Source organism: Scophthalmus maximus, chromosome 8 (assembly GCF_022379125.1).
Source record: "Scophthalmus maximus strain ysfricsl-2021 chromosome 8, ASM2237912v1, whole genome shotgun sequence".
NCBI classification, from domain to species: domain Eukaryota; kingdom Metazoa; phylum Chordata; class Actinopteri; order Pleuronectiformes; family Scophthalmidae; genus Scophthalmus; species Scophthalmus maximus.
Genome location: NC_061522.1, coordinates 16,234,310 through 16,252,643, shown reverse-complemented (window position 1 = coordinate 16,252,643; position 18,334 = coordinate 16,234,310). Strand labels below are relative to the sequence as shown.

At 41.7% G+C, this 18,334-nt stretch overlaps 1 protein-coding gene across 3 annotated transcripts in view; it reads right to left on the bottom strand.

Moving 5' to 3' along the window:
- Positions 1–17,750, bottom strand: part of pnpla6 (patatin-like phospholipase domain containing 6) — a 28,600-nt gene extending 10,850 nt beyond the window's left edge. For 2 of the 3 annotated variants that reach the window (XM_035636568.2, XM_035636570.2), the window contains exons 1-29: positions 17,368–17,750; positions 12,654–12,742; positions 11,005–11,058; positions 10,604–10,691; positions 10,416–10,498; positions 10,152–10,243; positions 9,899–10,039; positions 9,395–9,554; positions 8,882–8,962; positions 8,236–8,364; positions 8,066–8,146; positions 7,827–7,962; positions 7,605–7,679; positions 7,186–7,286; positions 6,489–6,668; positions 5,492–5,569; positions 4,779–4,984; positions 4,510–4,641; positions 4,244–4,367; positions 3,803–3,916; positions 3,641–3,716; positions 3,114–3,263; positions 2,874–2,937; positions 2,512–2,680; positions 2,245–2,427; positions 1,925–2,043; positions 1,431–1,587; positions 1,141–1,257; positions 957–1,026 (exon numbers count right to left, since the gene is read on the bottom strand). In XM_035636568.2, the coding sequence (XP_035492461.1) occupies positions 957–1,026; positions 1,141–1,257; positions 1,431–1,587; positions 1,925–2,043; positions 2,245–2,427; positions 2,512–2,680; positions 2,874–2,937; positions 3,114–3,263; positions 3,641–3,716; positions 3,803–3,916; positions 4,244–4,367; positions 4,510–4,641; positions 4,779–4,984; positions 5,492–5,569; positions 6,489–6,668; positions 7,186–7,286; positions 7,605–7,679; positions 7,827–7,962; positions 8,066–8,146; positions 8,236–8,364; positions 8,882–8,962; positions 9,395–9,554; positions 9,899–10,039; positions 10,152–10,243; positions 10,416–10,498; positions 10,604–10,691; positions 11,005–11,058; positions 12,654–12,701 (3,208 nt within the window). In that variant the 5' untranslated portion in view covers positions 12,702–12,742; positions 17,368–17,750. The remainder of the gene's footprint in view (positions 1–956; positions 1,027–1,140; positions 1,258–1,430; positions 1,588–1,924; positions 2,044–2,244; positions 2,428–2,511; positions 2,681–2,873; positions 2,938–3,113; positions 3,264–3,640; positions 3,717–3,802; positions 3,917–4,243; positions 4,368–4,509; positions 4,642–4,778; positions 4,985–5,491; positions 5,570–6,488; positions 6,669–7,185; positions 7,287–7,604; positions 7,680–7,826; positions 7,963–8,065; positions 8,147–8,235; positions 8,365–8,881; positions 8,963–9,394; positions 9,555–9,898; positions 10,040–10,151; positions 10,244–10,415; positions 10,499–10,603; positions 10,692–11,004; positions 11,059–12,653; positions 12,743–17,367) is intronic. The other variant, XM_035636569.2, reaches the window with a different exon arrangement.
- Between the last annotated feature and the right edge of the window lie 584 nt (positions 17,751–18,334).

The window sequence follows — 18,334 nt, the reverse complement described above, 5'->3', positions numbered from 1 at the left end:
CGACTTGAACTGCTTAAATCAAAAGAAAAACTTCTAGACGTCTAAAACTTTTCACTGGTAGTGTGTGTATTTAGTGAAAATCTCCCAACCCCTCGGCTGCAGCATGCTACAAACTAAATTTAAAAAAAAAGAAAAAAGAATGTAGGTGGTTTGCAAGTAAAATCGAGCAATTCATTTAAAATTGTCGTTTAAACTTATTTTGGTCCCGACATTTGCAAGCCATAAACCACAAGCCAATCTTGTTTGCAAGCCTTTCATAATGTCGTTTGAATCGCTGCAATTTCTAGCCTCATGTTTTAAGCTTATATCCATTCAATTATAAATTTTGTGGAGCTCTAGCATGACTCTCCAACGTAAGTCAGAGTGACTATACTGCCATTTGTGCTATATTCAGCAGCTGTATCGGCGAAAATTTCGTTCAATTTCGCCTGAGGGCATAAATCTGAAGGCATGCAGCCCAGTAACTCTAGATGATGCATGGGCCAGTAAACCGTGTTGTGATCCTGCTAATACAATATTTATAGACTTGTTGTATAAAGAATAAGGGACATAACTGTGCCTCAAGTGACCTTTGGAGGGTTGATTGAGTCACAATTACAATATTTTAATTTGGTAATAGCTTTAGTCACTGTGCCATTTTACTTCTGGCTGACTGTTGCAAGCACTGTTCACTGCTTAATTACTTTTGAAATATGTATTCATGACGCTGCCAATTCCACACATTAGTTCTCTGTCATTCAGAGCAGCATTATTTGATTGCATTGTGTTAAATGCTATGAAAGACTTAAGCAATTACCCATGGCCTTAATTGTGTATGTGTGCCACAGATATTAAATAATCCTGGTCAATGTACTGTACTAAAAAGTACCATAACCATAATGTGATGTGCAAAAGTGGTGTATTGAGCTTGTCTAAAGCATTCAAGTGAGGTGGGAGTCAGCTCAGCTGTCACTCACCATCCTGATGAACACGCATGGCTGATGCAGTGATGTCAGTGGTGACGTTGAAGTACGGCAGCCACAGGTCCTGGGGACACGGAAATTATTTCAGTGTCATAAAACTTTTTATAATTTTACCCAATGGATGCTGGCAGACCTTACTGCAGTGATAAATTTAAAACAAATAAAATACACCTCTCACCTCAGCTTGCTTGTCCTGGAACACTTTATAGATGCTGGTGTTGAAGGCAGAACCAGAGAACATTGAGGTGATGGGATAGGTCAGGTCCAGGACAGTTTTAAAAACAGAATTCATTGCCTAATAAAGGGGGAGAAAAAAACAGCAGAGAAATTGGGAAAGGGTCTTGTTTATTATTGGTTCTTTTTCAATCAGGCCATAAGGTTTTTGTTTCTGTTTTCATTTTAGGAGCAAAGTTAAAAAGGCAATCTTAAAATGACTGAATAATGAAAGAACAGAGATGTGTATTGTACCTTGGACCACTCTCGAGCTCTCTGCTTGGTTCTGACGGCACTCCTCTCCTCAGCGTACAGCGCACCGATGAATGATCCAATCGAGGTCCCACCCACTATGTCGATAGGAATCCCCGCTTCCTCCATAGCTTTGATCACACCTACATGAGAGCAACCTCTGCACGAGAAAAAACAATGCTAGATACACAGACAGGTTCACAAACTGTACATGGCTGCACAGTTGTCAAAAATGACATTGGTGTAAAATAGTAGAAAAAAGTTTTTTCAACTGCAGCTCCACTTTGTGTATGTGGTTGATAAGACCAGTGTATTTAGACATTAGAAATGTGTCCCTGTATTAGCATACATAATGGAAAATTGATGGGAATATAATGGTTGCTGAGACATTGATATTCATGTTAGGTTTTTTGTCAGCATTGAAATTACTATGTTTTAAAATACATATCGTCCATGTATGCATGTCTGTATAGCTAGTTGTGGTAAACTGTCCTCACCTTGCTCCACCTCCTCCCAGCACCAGGGCGATGCTGTTTCCAGTCAGGACTCTGGCCAGCCGAGAAAAATCACTGTGTCTGTCTGCTGTTTTCTCAAACACCTTCTCATATACGTCCCTCTGCACACACATAGACAACACACATGAAAATACAGTACAAGCATCAAGTTGAAGTGCCATTGATTTACCAGACCTTCTTTCCATATCGCCATTCTTAGTTTACAGTGGCTAATCCATTTTACAACCCACTGAGCTACCCGATGCCAGCTAGCATAGTGTATTTGTTAAAAAAAACAGCTGGAGATACAGTTTGGTCCGTACCAGTTTGCTGGGGCTGCGTCTGGAGAAGACCCTGCGAGGGCAATTGAGGTGAAGATGCCCGGAGCACCAGCTACGCATGTTGAGCCACTCAACCGTCCTCGAGGGTCCCGGCCCATCCTCTCTATGCAGGAGGATCAGCTGCTTCAGAGCACGGACTGCTGTGTTCTCCAGCATCTGCTCCAACTGGTGAGCACGACAGATAAAGAGGGTGAATTTACAGTATTGGTATTGTATTCCCGTTACTCCAATGCACACACAAACACACACCTCTCCCAGGGTAGGTTCCTGGTCACCCAGGCCGACGATGAGGATGCAATCAGCCTGACGGATGCAGCGCTGAGTCCACGGAGTCATGCTGTTGTCAGTCTGGTACAGGACAATCCGATTGATGTCCTCCTGCTGGGCCAGCCAGCCGGACAGACGGTACTCATGGATACTGATGGATAGACAGGACATCAGAGACAAGGACACAGAACATCACCAAAACATGCACATACAGTGACTTAGATGTTAATTGGGGTACATACAGAATGAGTGAAAATGATACAGATCAGTATAAAGAAACAAAAGGTTTCAGGTGGGAAACTTTAAAGATGAGACTGAGAGGATTCTCTGACTGTCACACTGACCTGTCCAAAGCAGAAGCACCCAAACGCTCTCTGATTATTTCACTGGTTAATAGCAGAGTGGGCCCTGCAAATGTCCAACAGAGGCAAAGGAAAATATATAAATACAAAAAAAAAAAACAGTTAATGTAAAATATACACTTGTGCATCCCCTATTAATAGTCTTTCATTGAATCTGTAATACAAGGTTATGTCAAATTTAATCAAATGTTATAACCAGGATGTGACTAACTAAAAACCTACCAATGGCACTGAGGGCATGGCTGAGCTCCAGGTTGAATGCATTGATGGGCACCTCATCACAAACAGGCAGCACAGCCACAGTGGAGAGGTTGCTGGCAGGGTTGGTTACGTCTGCACTAGTCGTCATACTGGGCAAACTCAGGGCTGAGCCTGGGAGACCGACACAGTGTGTGAGTGGAGTATGTTAGAGAGAACAATTACTTGAGGATGTTTATGTGGGAATTACGCTCCTCATCATCACCTCACTGTCTCTGGCATATTCTAACAGCACTATTCCATCGCAAATTGTGATCTTAAGGAGGCAGCTAAGAAGACTGTGTAGCTACACACTCTTTGCCTACGTCAATATTTGCATTTGGATCATTAACTGTGTGTTTTTGTTTCACTTAGCCTACAGTCTACATCTAATAGTTTCTGTGCTCAAGTTGACACATTCCACTCCCTTTGACCTACACTGATGTCATACAACGAGTTTCTAAAACATAACTGACGTAAATCCGTCGTAGCGAACTTTAACCCTTATTCACCTGAGAATGGCCCGCGACCCTGCTGCAGGTTCCCCAGAATCTTCTGGCCTAATAAGTGAATCAATCTTGTCACGACCTAAACAAAGACAACAAGCATCAGTTGAATTTAATCGGTGCACAAATCCTCACCGGCGACAAGTTTTCACTCATGTAGTCACTGACCTGTGGATACCGTCTTTTGATGTTGTTCAGTGTTCCCTCGGGCAGTTTGACCAGCTCTGTGTCTCTCACAGCATGGACAGTGGTGGCTCTTGGCTGTCTGGTCAATGCCTCCACCTTAAGTAAAAGGGAAGGACAACACAAGATACTGTTTCAAAACTCAAAGAAGTAAGGATAGTAAGGATAGCACTGAAGGTGTTATGTGATCAATATTGAAAGCAAAATTGTTGGGTTCGTCATTTCAGTCATAACTATGCAAAACAATATCGGTTAATGAAAAATAAACTTCATTACTACTTCAACAAATTCAGTATTTAAAAAAATGACACCTTAACCAAACTGTCCAAATGAGAAACAAAAACTTCACCCCTTGATAATGGCTCCATTTCAGTTTGACAGCATATTAGGATATTAGCATTGAGAGGGAAAGTGCGTTGTTCTCACCACTCCGATGAGGTCGCCTCTGCCGTATTCCCCCACTAGTTCTTTCTTGCCATTTGTCTTGCGGATGACTGAACGCAGACGTCCATTCAGAACGATGTAGGTGCAGTCTGACTGGTCGTCCTGTCTGTGCATAAGGAGAGAAAACATGACAGAAACTCTTGTTCACATTAACTATAAATAATAAAAGAATACTGTGATGTTGAAACAAGTATCATTTTCACAAGCAAGCAAAATATGTCACCATATCTTTCTCTTAAGAAGAGTACCTGTAGAGTGCCCTGCCAGCTTCTACGGCCATCCAGTCAATAGCAAAGTCCATCTGCCTGACGAAAGGAGACATGCGGATGGCCACTGTGTGGGCTGCACTCAGCACCACGCTGGGCTGCTCCCTCATGATCCTGCAGGTGGTGACACACAGCACAGGCTTGAGACATACTGGATACGCACATTTTACACTTTTCACCAGGGGATGTTTTATTGCAATACTGCAATTGGCTCCAGCAGAATTAGGGAAGATTCAGAAGAAGAGTCTTACTCGTAGAAATCCGACTTTGAGATCTTGAGGTAAGTACAGTCTCGGACGGCCTTGATGGTGAAGATGAGGGGTTCCCCGGTGAGCACGGCGAGTTGGCCCACCATCTCCCCTGGGTGGGTCACAAACAAGCAAACGGCTTCCTGCTTGTTGATCATGCGCTGGTAGACGTGCAGACAACCAGACAGGACAAAGTGCAGACTCACGTCCTTATGTAGTGAAAGGGGGAAAGAAGATGGAGCAAATGCAGGGGAGGATGAAAATAATTTTACATTTTAAAATAAGTGTGTATTCAGACGACTTTGGTGAAGTGACTGAACAACAAAATTGACATGCTGCAAATGTATAAGACTGCGCTACAAAGGCAAAGCCCAGTAACCTGAAAATGACTTTCCTTTTTTCTCTCTGTTTCTACTATTAAAAAAAAAATGCAATTAGATCATATCATTTTCCGAGATAACAGCTTCTAAAGTTTGCAGTAACCACAAAACAAAACTAAAAACAGAGTGCAGTATTATGTTTCCATGATTCTATGGCAGGGATTTTTGGGGGGTACAATAATAAGACTAAAACCTTCAATGTGTGACACCGTTTTCTAAGACTGACAACTTATAACCCTTTTTATCTCAACTTCACTGCTTCTGTAGTGACTGCACTCTGCCTTCGTGGGGCAGTATGCAGCTAAAGAGGTCGAAGGGCCCCTACGTGTTCAGTACCTGGTCTCCCTGTCGGGCTAAGACGGCTCCAGCTTTGGCGTGGTGCAGAGTCGCTCTCCCATTTAACAAAGATGGGTCCTGGGTTTCAGAAAACAGAAAACAAAATAAAAGGTTACAGGCGAAGTAGAGTAACAAAGTGGGTGAAATGTTTTCAATCTCCTTTGGATGAAGACAATTTTGGAACATTTATTTCAACAATCATGCTTTGATCTAGTTACGCCAACATGTTTCCAAACATTAGTAGCAGTGCCTACTAAGAGGCACATACCTAGGTTTTACCACATGCTGCATCAAATGCATGTTTATAACTTTGGATACTTCAACAACTGCAAGAGTTTAATTTGTCAGCACAGTGGTATCCATCAAGTTTGTTATCCTGGTTATTTTTCTGGAATTTAGTATTTTTGTAAGTTTATATCACTTGCATTTTCTATTATTTCCTTTTCTTATATATTACTACATAACAAATAGGTGCAACTTATGTCTCAGACATTAAAGAGACCACGGCTTGATACTGCATCCCTCTCCCCATCATCATGTCATAGACTGAGCTGAGCCCCTGGAGAGCGGACTGACCTCCTTTCGACACCATAATCGGGCAACAGATGCTCCTGAGAGATTTGCGACAATGTGTTCATTCATGCAAAGAGAGAATAATGTAACGAGCCTGTTATTATCATTTCTTAATCCTCGAGATTTTGGTCCTAAGTATAGAAAGAGGTGTAACTTGGAGAACACTGCACTAACTGAATGTTTTGATCCTGCTTTACCTTTGTGGATTTTTCCAAGTCAAATATTTTAATTATACTTTATATACATATACATTTTTTCTGATGCAAACTCTAGTGGCTTCTTCAAAGTAACCCTATGTCTTTGATTTTTTATGGAGCTTTTTCTATCTTTTCTTTTTAATAGATTCAAGTTTAATTTTGTGTCTCATTAAACAGACAACAAACTAACAGAAACACTATTTGAGAATAAACCTAATTTGACAAACCTCAATCTTCATGAGTTTAAGGATTTCTTTCTGAGCTTCCTCAAACAGAGCAGCATTGGATCGATTGGATACAGGCGTGAAGATATTGTCCACTCCCGACTCTTCTTCTGGATACAGGTAAATCCCTGAGGGAACTTCATCTACTGTCACCTTCCTCTCCCGCTGGTCCTGGGAGACAGACTGTAATAAAGGACGAATAAGAAAATACATAAGGAGTCTTATTCTATGAATTGTCATGATAAGAAGATTAGAAAAGACTTTTGTTAATCTTTCAGTTTAACAGAAGGTCAGAAAATATCTTAATACGTAGCTGTGTTTTTAATTATACTGAACAATAAGATTCACGTTTACATGTTAAAATTGAAATAGGTGTTTGAAAACCATACTAATATTTCAATATCACACATAGGGGAGCAAAAACACATGTCACGATTGAAGGCTGTTCTTCCTTGTTCCCAGAATAACATTAATAGACGATCATTGATAGTTGACACAAATTAACATGTGTAGCTTGGAAGAAACAGGTAATTTTAGATATTTGTGGTACTTAATATAATGCTTGCTTTTTTTGTTATTCATACTCTGTGGCAAAAGTTTAATCTTTGCTCTAAAATGCCACTTAAATTGCTGCTGCATTCATCACATCTATGTCAGGGAATCAATAAAGTCAACCGTATCTCATTTGCAGTTTACTGACCCGAGTAAATGTGGGAGGAGTGTTGCCGTCCTCTGCAGAGACAGAGATCCGTCCCCTTTCGTACGCCATGTCAAAGTCTGATCTTAAACTTTTCTGCATACCTGCACAGACAGCTTGGAGTTAACATTCTTAAGCCTTTTATAGCAGCTACAGTGATTCAATTATGATTCATGTGAACATGCCGAAAGATTAGCTACATGAAGTTTATTGTAGTTATGACATCAGAAGAGCTGAGTGGGTGCTTTTATGACACGTGTGCTGAACCCTTTTGTGGTGTTAGTCTTATTATTCAGCGCTTCATCTTTCCACGCTATCAAAATAACACCACAGAGTACAGTTAAAAATATATCCTGTTTATTGGTTAAAGTAATTAACATTGAGGAAACTTTATCCCTCTGAACAGGGGAGAAATTCCTCACCAGCGATGTCCACAGGCATGGAGATGGTCCTGCTAAGAGTTGGCACTGTTGCCCCATCCTTCCCTGGTTCTCCCCCTGTAAGTAAATCAAATATGAAGCATTCAGCAAGCAACCTAACACAAAATGTACACTTGTGGCAAATACTCAGTCAAGTCAGGTTGGCTTAGGTAGCATTTCATTAGGTAAAACTTTCCCAAAATATACAGGAGTCATTTCTCCCACCTGTGGCTTCACCCTTAATGGCAGCTTCCCGATGCTCCTCAGTCACAGTCAGGCTGCCAAAGCGTTTACCGTGGCGGATGGGACTGGTGCGAGTCGGGTGGGGTGACGGAGGTGGCAGACGCGAGGGCTGCATTTCCTGAAAACAAATGTGAGCAGTATGTAGTGAGATAGGTTTTATACAGTACTACCTACAGATGTTTGCGCGTGTGTGTTGTGTGCGTGTGTGTGTGTGTGCTTACATGGCTGAAGAGCTCATTGGTGAGTCCCAGATAGTTGTGCAGGGCTAAGACTGTTACTCTTTGGAGACGAACCATGATGATCTGGACAGACGCAACAGAAGGAGCGTCAATTTACATATTACACTCGGCACTATGTCAATCCTCTCTTCAGAGTTACACCCACAACTCACCTGTACTACTCGCACGAGGCTCTCGGGGTACTTCTCAAATATCGAGAGGAAGGCCTCTACAGGTAAACGTAGAACAGTGGATACCTCTGCAACCCGTGCTGACACCGTTCTGTAAGGCTTCTGGTGGCCCTGCACACAAACATACCACACATTTGATACTTCTGAAAATTGTAAATGCATTTTCTCAGTCCGTTTATGGAGTAGGAGATCTTTTCGTTTGTTTGTTCATGGAAAAAAAAGAAGAAAGAAAATCCATAATTTTAACCATCCGCAGACTTTGATGTCATACTGAGTCATTGAAATACAACTTAAGATCGATGTACAGTATGAGTCATGCAGCTGCCAGTGGAGAAGTTTGGTGAGTCAGCTGATGAATGAGAATGGAACAAGGGATCCGTGGCAGGAAGTGAGTAGAGCCCAACTTCCATCCGCTAATATCTCAAGGTGTATGAATAATATATATGCCCATCTGTGGGGGAAACCTGTGTGCACAGGATTGACGCAAGCCTCCTCGTCTTAGCAGATCTGTGTGTGTGTGTGTGTGTGTGTGTGTGTGTGTGTGTGTGTGTGTGTGTGTGTGTGTGTGTGTGTGTGTGTGTGTGTGTGTGTGTGTGTGCGTGTGTAGCTGGAAAGGGGTGTGACCTACTGTGATGACATCCAGGATGCTGAGGAGGCTGTGGACGCTGTCACCTGGGAAAACCTCCTTCACCACACTTTCTTTGCCATCCTAGCAGACAGAAATAAGCAGCAGTGCATAAATTAAGCAACAAATGTGGGCAAATGTGTTTCTCAGAAGTTGAGCAGCTACACTCAGCCTTCCAGACATAGATAAAGTCTGAACTGAAATCTCTTTGAGAACAAACTCTCAATGAAACTTGCAGTTGGATACGCATTCGACATTACGAGAGCAAACTTTGCAAACAGTCATGCCCACTGGTTCCCTAATGAGATTATCTGAGTCAGACATTATTAGATGCTAATGAGCTGGTAAAGCATGAAATCCCACAGCTAAGCCTCCTCTGAGTGCTTTAAGTTGTTACCATAACATATATTAGACCACATAATCCTAAAATATTGCATGCAAGTGTTGCATGCATAAAAAACAACAACAGGTAAATAGGTTAAATGGGTACACATGCACACACACAAGCTTGCATACCGTTCCAGTAAGGCACAATTCTAGTTTTCCATCCTGCACCACGTAAATACTGCTGTCAGGCTGGCCTGGCCTGAAGACATACTCCCCTTGTTGGAACTGCAGAAACACCATGTGTTTACAAAGCTCCAGGAAGAGGGGCTTCTCAAAGTGACCCAGCACACTGTAGTGACAAACAAAAAGAGATGTTAGGTGGTTAAGAGGTGATCATGTACCTGTCAACTGGTGTGTTCACACTTGGTTTTGTACAAATCCGAACTGCACGGCTAACCTGTATGGGTTAACGTAAAGATAAAGATCTAATTACAAGCCAAGCCAAGCAAACGCTTCCCAGCGTCAGCCTACATTTAAAAGGCACAGGTCCAGGAGTAATGCACGTGCTTTAATGTTTTAATATTCATGCAAATCAACTCTGTAATGTACAGTCATATTTGGGCCGTTTGAACACTGTGCTCTATAGGGCATAATAACATCACAACACAAACATCAGACAGAGGACGAACCTACCGGACATTTTTGAGCATGTAGAGCACCTCGGAGGGGAGGTGGGAGTTGGCCACATCGAATTCTGTGAGATCTGCTTCCAGCACTGAGGGAGGAGGTTCCTTAGCCTGAAGGATGGGCACCTCCTTCTTAAAGCGCAGGATCCTACACATTGAGAAACATAAGGGAGATAAGCTGAAGACATGGGATAGTGTGCCCACAGCTAACTGGTACATGACGATAATGGAGGTTGGTAAGAGTGAGAACTTTGATTTACTTTTTGGCAATGTTGAGCATCTTCTGCTTCTTCTTGAGCCGTGGCCGTGAGGAAGAGGATGTACCCACCAGGGAAGAGGTAGACTGGGAGACCTGTTTGGAGACATATTGGTTTAAATATTATCACAATGGTATAAATGTTGCATTACCTACTATCCTGGGAAGGTAGATTTGACTCTTTATGAGCCACAGCCAGTCCATGATAATTATTATTTGTATGCTGGCTTCTGAGGTGTTACCATTTCCTGTCAGCCAGAACACTCACTTTACGCATGATCTTTCGCCCGTAGAACATTACTTTGTCCCTCTTGCGGAAGCGATATTTGGGTGCCTCCTGAGCTTCTATATCTGTGAAATATCAAAACATGACAAATTATAAAGTTCCCGTCCTTCATGACGGTAATCATAAGTTCCAAGCACAGGTTGAAAAATGCATCTTGGCAATATACTGACTTCGAAGCTGGATCCTCCGCAGGATGAAGAAGATAAGGATGGCGATGAGAACTATGGCGATGCCTGCACCAATCACCATCCCCACCATCTGACGAGGAAAGAGAGCTAATGTGTGTGCAAGGTCAAAGGTCGCTTGAAAAACAAAAATGTAATGGCCCTTACTTGCTGCAGAACTAAAATCATATTTACTTGAATGTTCTAAAAGGATTAATTCCATATTTCACCAGATTGCATTTACTCTATGAACAATATTGATCAAACTTTTTTAGAATTTCCTTATTTTCTAACTTAAGCCGTGATGAAACGTGTGGTAGTGACAACATTTCCTGCTGGAATGACCCAACAGCAGCTGGATGAAAGCAAGGACATATGTTCTCAATGAAACCTCATTGTACACTCACCATGCTCGTCTGTAGTTCCTCCTCCACCAATGGCTTGATGGCATCAAACCCGTCCTAATGTAACAGAGAAATACAGAGAAACATTTTTAATGTGAAAGAAAAAGAAAAAACACAACTCCCGCAGCCGGCATGCTAACTGATTTGAAGCTTACCCGATGGCTGCTACCTCGTACAGTATGCTCAAACTGAAATGCTGTGTAAGGCTGGGACTGAAGGCTTCAATTCCACTGAAGTGTAATGGAATGTGGAAATAAGGGCTTTGCCCTGGAGGAAGGAATGTTTCGCTATCAGTGCCCACCAAACAATAAGGGAAGGGAATAAAGATGTAGCATATTATCTGACCTTTCCTGCTCTATATAGTCAGGATTCCAGCTGTTAACCTATACAGGCAACAGAAAGCCCAAGTGAGAGATATGTTGCCTTTACTTCATCTGAAAATTGCCTTGTCTCTGTTGGGAACTGTTAGATCCTAGGGTCAAGGTAAGGTTCGTTTGTTTTTTGCTACAACAGATCCAAAGAATGAAGATAATGCTAAACAGCATTTGTAATGTTTACTGGTGCAGACTGAGTCTGAGAATAAAGAGAGACCGATGCTCTGGAAAAAAATAATCCCTTCGGTCTGGTCTGGTCTGGAGTCCACCAGAAAGGTCACAGGCCAAATAGCTCCCCTAAATTCTAGCTTGGTGATCGAGAAAGCTGGACCTTGTGCAGAGAGAGTGCAACTATGTACTAAATAAACCCAAGAAAGACAGACAAAGAGAATGGGTACACATATCCAAGATCGGGAAGGAAATGACCTGGAAGATTAGAGGAACCTACTCAAAGAGCAGATCAGTTAATTTAGTTCATCAACACAACACTCAGCACGTCTTTACTCATCAAAACGAGACTGGCAGAGCAGGGAGTGTAAAGATCCTGTGGCCAAGATAACCTTGTTAGTTTTTGTGTGCGCGTGTGTGTGTGTGTAGTAGTCATCAAGCACAGTATTGTAAGAGAAAGAGTAATAGGTTCTTAGTGTTCTGGCTGAACAGCCAATGGGATTGCATGTCTGTTATCAGAGGTTATTGATTAGTGTGTGAGGAGCTAAGGGTTATTTGGCAGTAAAAAGCCCTAAGATAGACACTGGGGGATAATGACAATGGGGCTGGCAGATGGTGAGTGCAGGCAGCATGTGCACACAGAAATATACTTGAGATGTGAAGCACAACAGAGTTTGTAATTGTGTGCAAGGTGTACGTGTGCGCAACTGTGTACAGTTTTAAGGCGTAGGCAGCGATAAGCTGATTCAATGAAAGTCTGCAAATGAAAAAAATAAACTAAAGCAGCACTCTCTACATGTCATAAACAACACATGCTGCTAATCATATGAGAACATTGTCATGTATCCTCACTTGATAGAGGAAGTTATCTGTAACCTGGGATTTAAAAAATTGTGTGTGAAAAAGTGTCTCCTTTGATTAGTTTTGGTTTTGGTTTGGTTTTATTCAGAGACACTCCTTCCCACATAAAGTTTTGTTACCAACAGACCACTTGCCAACTCATGATGATACACTCATGTACTATACATTTACTGCACTTGTCTAGCTGGCTTTTCTTCATCTCCATGTGTTTTATCATGATGCAAACTACTACGGAGTGAACAGACCAACCTCGAGGGTGTCTCCTTGGACCTCTTGTTCCGAGGTGCTCTGTCCCATTGTAACCCTGTTTCTTCATAGGGATGGTCCATCAACGGCCACTGGAAACAAAGGCAGAAATGCATTCTCGACATTCAGATATTTGAATATTCCACAGCAGGAAAATGATGCAGGTATGAATTAAAGAGGTATGAATGAATAATAAAGTCAATGATGACTCAACAGTATTTGCTTCCCTCTCGGGGCAATTAAAAAATGTGTTGCCTCATGCACAAACATGCACAGCAAAATTAAATCTTCTTCTGAAATTTTAGCTGCAGCTGAAATAAAGAGGCCACCTTAGTTAAACATTCACCCTCAGGTCTCAGCAGAGATTGTGTGTGGCTGCTGCCCATCATCTGGCCATCAACGTTTGTAACAACAACTAAACTAAATCTCTCCTACAATCACTTAGAGGGGGCCTATTATAGATTATGATTATTATTGCATCCTACAGTGGCAAGCTGTTGAGTTGGGATGAAATAGTTAGACCAGACCAGAGTACATTCGCAGAGTTACTATTACCCAGTGAAGTTTTCATTAAAATTACTTTGATTACCAAGCTTCTCATGGTAAATACTGTCCAGCATAAACCAAAGTTAGGAAAAAACTCCCAGGTGCAGCGTGAAGCGTAGGTTAGTTTCATATCAATGAAAAAATGGCAGAAGACGGAGGCGGAGCTGCAGTGAATTTTCAGCCTGAGTCTGAAGTGATTTGATGTATTTTGATTTAATAAGAGTGCTGAGGAATGTGTGCAGTTGGTCACATTGTCTGCAGAACATGCAGGAAGAAAATAACTGCAAAAGGAGCAACACTTCAAATTCAAGTTAAATTGGAAATTTGTGGATGTATAAGACTCTTCTATATCTGTATCAGTTGTTGGTCTCATTGCAATTACTGTGACTGACTTCTTGCTCATTTGTATATGTGTACGTTGTTGTGCTGCCGAGGAAACTTGGTCCGGGCTTTTGCTTCTGTCACATACACACAAGCACAGCAGGCTGAGATAACAGATAAAGGCCTATCCAGATGGTCACCCCTTCCCCTCTTTTATCCTCCCTCTCTATTCCCCTCCCTGTGGGATGATCTTCTTACTGTCCCAATAAATTGGTCCCGCTTCTACTGGGGATTTAAAAAGAACATTTTAACGAAGCCAAATCTGATGAAAAGAAATAAAAATGGAAAAAAACAAACAATAGTTAGTGGGCAAACTTTTCACACTTTTTTTTTTTGTTTGTTTGTGAATTTGTGTTTTTTTTGCCAGCATACAGCATGGTGACTTTGCAAAGAAAGCTATAGAAAACCAGAACATCTAGTTTTTGAAGGTATACCTGAAGTGCCAGCACCTTGGAGGAATGACTAACAATAACAGCATTTTTGTTTTTGTGTTATTTACCACAAAACTAATTTCAACTTCCTTTTCTTCAACCACTTTTGGCACACTGCCCCTGCATCAAAACAGATGCCATTTGTGAAATAGTTTTCAGCCACAGCATCATGTGCATTCAATGGGAGCAGCCCCGTGTGACCAGAAACCTCTGATGCAGGTCACTAAACCATTGCACTGAAGCGATATTCCTGAAGTTCATCCAGGCCGACTGGCTGTGTACGACCTCCCTGCCCACATCTGCCTGTACAGACTGATTCAGCTGATACAGGCGTGTGTGCTGTTGTTGGGATAACAAGTTCCATTCACTTTCTATGGTCAAAGAAACAGTTATGCTAGCTTAGCTCGCTGAGGACCCCCCTCCTCTCCCACTTTGACAACAGCTTAGTGAGGCTGGAGGGAAAACAAGCAGCCTAACAACATAGACTGAGTGTTTGCTGGGGGCCATACAAAGTAGGCTACAGCATGAGCATGAAGAAACACACAACAGTAAGATTGACTGTAAAATAAATAGGCCTCTTCTTTTGTTTTCTAAATGATGTTTGAATTTAGATCAAATCGGACAGATGAAGAGGAAAAATACAATGTACAAAAACAATACTTGATTGTGATTCAATATAACCCACTGACGGCCTTGGTTAAGAAGTTATCCACTCTAGTTAATCTTATTGAATATTGCCATTAAAAATCAGCTTACTGCACCAATTTAATAAGTTTATTATTGTCTTAATCTGAGGGCTGACTGCAATTTCCTTGCTGAAAGGATTTGGTAATTAACTGATTAGTTGGTCAATGAAAAATACTTGAGTTGAGTTATTTGTAAAAACTACTGTTTATTGCAGCACTGATGCATTACTTTCATGATCATTTGATAACATTGTTATATTTATAATTGATCAACTAATCATGTAGTCAATGGAGTCCATGGTTAGGTCTTCAAAGATCAAATGTCTTGTTTTGAATCCCAAAACCTCAAGATATTCCGTTTACAGTTATGAAACAGAGAAAGGCTGCAAAAGAATCTGGAACCAGAGAATGTTTTACATTTCTTGGCATCACTATTCAAATAATAAACTAGCTGTTTTGACTGTAATCTTGTCTGGTTACAAATAACAACCACTACATTTTGTGACAACCATGTTGATCTCTTCAATTTGCAGTGTATCATGCCAATGAGACAGAAATGTCCTAATATTGTTGTGGCTACATGTAAAGTAACAACACAGATGGGCATCAGCTGCATCTTTGGTCTAATGCATTTCCTGTGAAATGAACAACATCAGTGACTCGGACAGAGTGGCTGAACGGCTGTATGGATGAAATTCAATCAGTGAGAGGCTGAGGATGGAGTGTCATGTTACATGAAGGGACCCTCAGGGACACAGTTTCAAGACCATGTACTGTAGCAAATGAGAATCTTTCACATTGATTTAGCCTATTCTCTGTTTATTTAAAACATATTTATACATGAAACAATGTCTATTACAACTATATCATGTGACTTAATTATCCTATTGTCATTTATATTTACCAATACACCATATGAACTTATTAATTTTCACCGGAAAATGTGACAAATCACATTTGCAATTGACTTGAATTTGTTTTTGGCACATTTACCTGACACACTTCATGTCAATCTTTGTAAGTAGCAAATCAACGACCAGCTCAATGTTAACATGTTCTTTCCTGAAAACCACCAGTTCGAATATATTGATCCAATAGCTTGTGAATTTGTGGATGTGACAATTATTGTTGCTCGTAGTGCGGCAAAACAGGTTTGTCTCTGGTGCAGGAGCTTCTGTAACAAAACTTTCATCATTCCTGTTAAGAAATAAACCAAAACTTGTTGCCACACATTACATCGCCATGCCTCTGCACAGCCTTGTGTGTGTGCTCATAACGGTTTAAGAAAAGCTTGGGCCTGTTATTCCCTAGAGAAGAGACAGTGGCCAACCTCTAGCCTCCGAGCCGTGCCTCCCTCGGTGCAGGCCCACTCCCATTGTTCTCCACAAACAACGAGGCTAGTGTTGACTCCACTGTCCAGGGGCAGACCTGGGCTGACTACTAAACACAGCCACTACTGTTTTCACCTGACACAATGCACCCTCCAGACCATGACATTCATAATAACAATAACATGTCTGTGGGGTTACAGGGACATAAAATGTGTGTGTGTGTGTGTGTGTGTGTGTGTGTGTGTGTGTGTGTGTGTGTGTGTGTGTGTGAGAACCACAGGCAAAATGATTTGAATTTTGTATAAATGGTTTGAATTCGCATTTACATGCTCGATGGATGTAAAATGTTTCACACAAAGTGTGCGTACATACTTTTAAATGATTTAAAAGTGGACGACGATGACGACAGCTACAGAGAAACACGAATTAGCCGCTTCCACCAATGTGTTGCGACACAAGCCGGTCTTTGACCTTTGACCCTTGAAGTCAAGCCAAACAATAACGTTTCACTTCACCAGAAATCTTAGGTTTTGAACAAACAGGCGCCATCGGGAGAACTATAGATAATATACAAACGGAACCAAAGCGCTGGCCAGGGTGACATCAGCTCATATTCCCCCTCCAGCCAAAATAGTTTTGCAGATTCTGCACCCAGGGGTGTTGCCTTACTGGCCTCCTGTGTATCCCTTGGCAGGCTTATTTTGGTTGTATTGTAAACACAACGAGAAATAATCCTTTTTACAAACTTGAGCTGATTCATTCGAGTGGAAATGCAGTTAGCAAGGTTTCCTCGGCTAACGGAAACATGAAACCAATCGGTGATCACTGATTATTACAGTAAGGCCCTAATTGTTTATACTCAGAGACCAGTGTGAAACGCCTTGGTTCAACAAGGAGACACGTTATGTTAAGATGTTGGAGACATTGGTTTAACATCTTTCCAGCCTCCGGGGCAGAGAGCACCGGGATGACTGTCCCATCCACAACGCAGTCTCTCTCTCTTTCTCTCAGCTGCTAGCTAACGCTGTCACTGGTAATGTTAGCTAGCTGTCGAGGCGGCCGACGGCGGTTTGCTGTGGTCACCATCACGCGTGTGGAAAGAAGACATCTCCGGGAAGTCATGGTCGCCGACACCAAAATGGTTTCTAATGATTGATTGTTTTCTCTCTTTGACCTCCACGGGGACAATATCTCTCTCTCTCTCTCTCTCTGTCGGAGCTCTACGGTTATTGACACACCACGGCGCATGAACCCTCGATGAACCACAAGCTCGCGAGCCACAACATACCGTGAGGAAATATGCCATGAAATTATAGATATTCCATTTGAAAAGGACATTTACCTGAGCTGAAGGTCTCCCGTCACGCGTCACCCGACTGCCAAACAACATACAACGGAATTCATATTTTAACGAAGCCCAGCCCGTTTTACTTCCACAAGAACTCTGACCAATCGGCAGCCGAGACGCTGTAAGGCCGGGCCAATTAAAAGCGCAAATCTCGGTTAAGGGCCTGATTGTCCCACCCACTTTGTGTAAATAAAAAGATAAGGGTGAGACCGCAAGACGATCTGTGATTGGCTGGCAGGGATGATTGACTCTACATGTGACCCAGTAAATGCAGAAGGGAATTGCACTCGGAAATGAGATGCTGTATTTCTGATAAGAGACTCTTCTACCTACAGGATGTGTTGATGTGTGATTAAAGACTTATCGTTTATCACGGTTATCAAAACTGCCGCTAGTTTAATCAACTAGTCTCTCGTGGACCGAGTGAATGTCCACAGCAGCACATTATCAGGTTCTCTTCTTTTTGGGAAGACCACTATAGTAACTTGGGATGAACGGCGTTAAATTCGAGAGAAGTGATCAAAGCCAGTTAGTAGTCCAACTACTGACCAATCAGATGACCGGACAACCATACTAGTATTATAGTGTTGTCATACTGTAGAGCAGCCAGCATTTAGAAATCCAGTTAGCCTTACAAACATACGCTGTTCTTAACATCTACACGAAAATCAGTAGTGCCCTCTAGTGGGTAAAGAGACAGAGCAGCTGGAACTCCTTCCAAATGTATGTCATGCCTTTTCATGAGCCAATAGCATTGGTTTTCCTATATTTCTTTAATCGTGATTTTCAAATTGCCATATTTTTTTTAAAAATTCAAATGTATTCTGGTTTGATTATAGTGATATATTTTTTGTAACCTGATTACGTATTCCAGATTACATGTAATCTGTTACTAACCAACCCATCAGATAAAAAAAGCGCAACACTGACCGCCCACTTTTAGAACGGCTCCGGTTCTAAA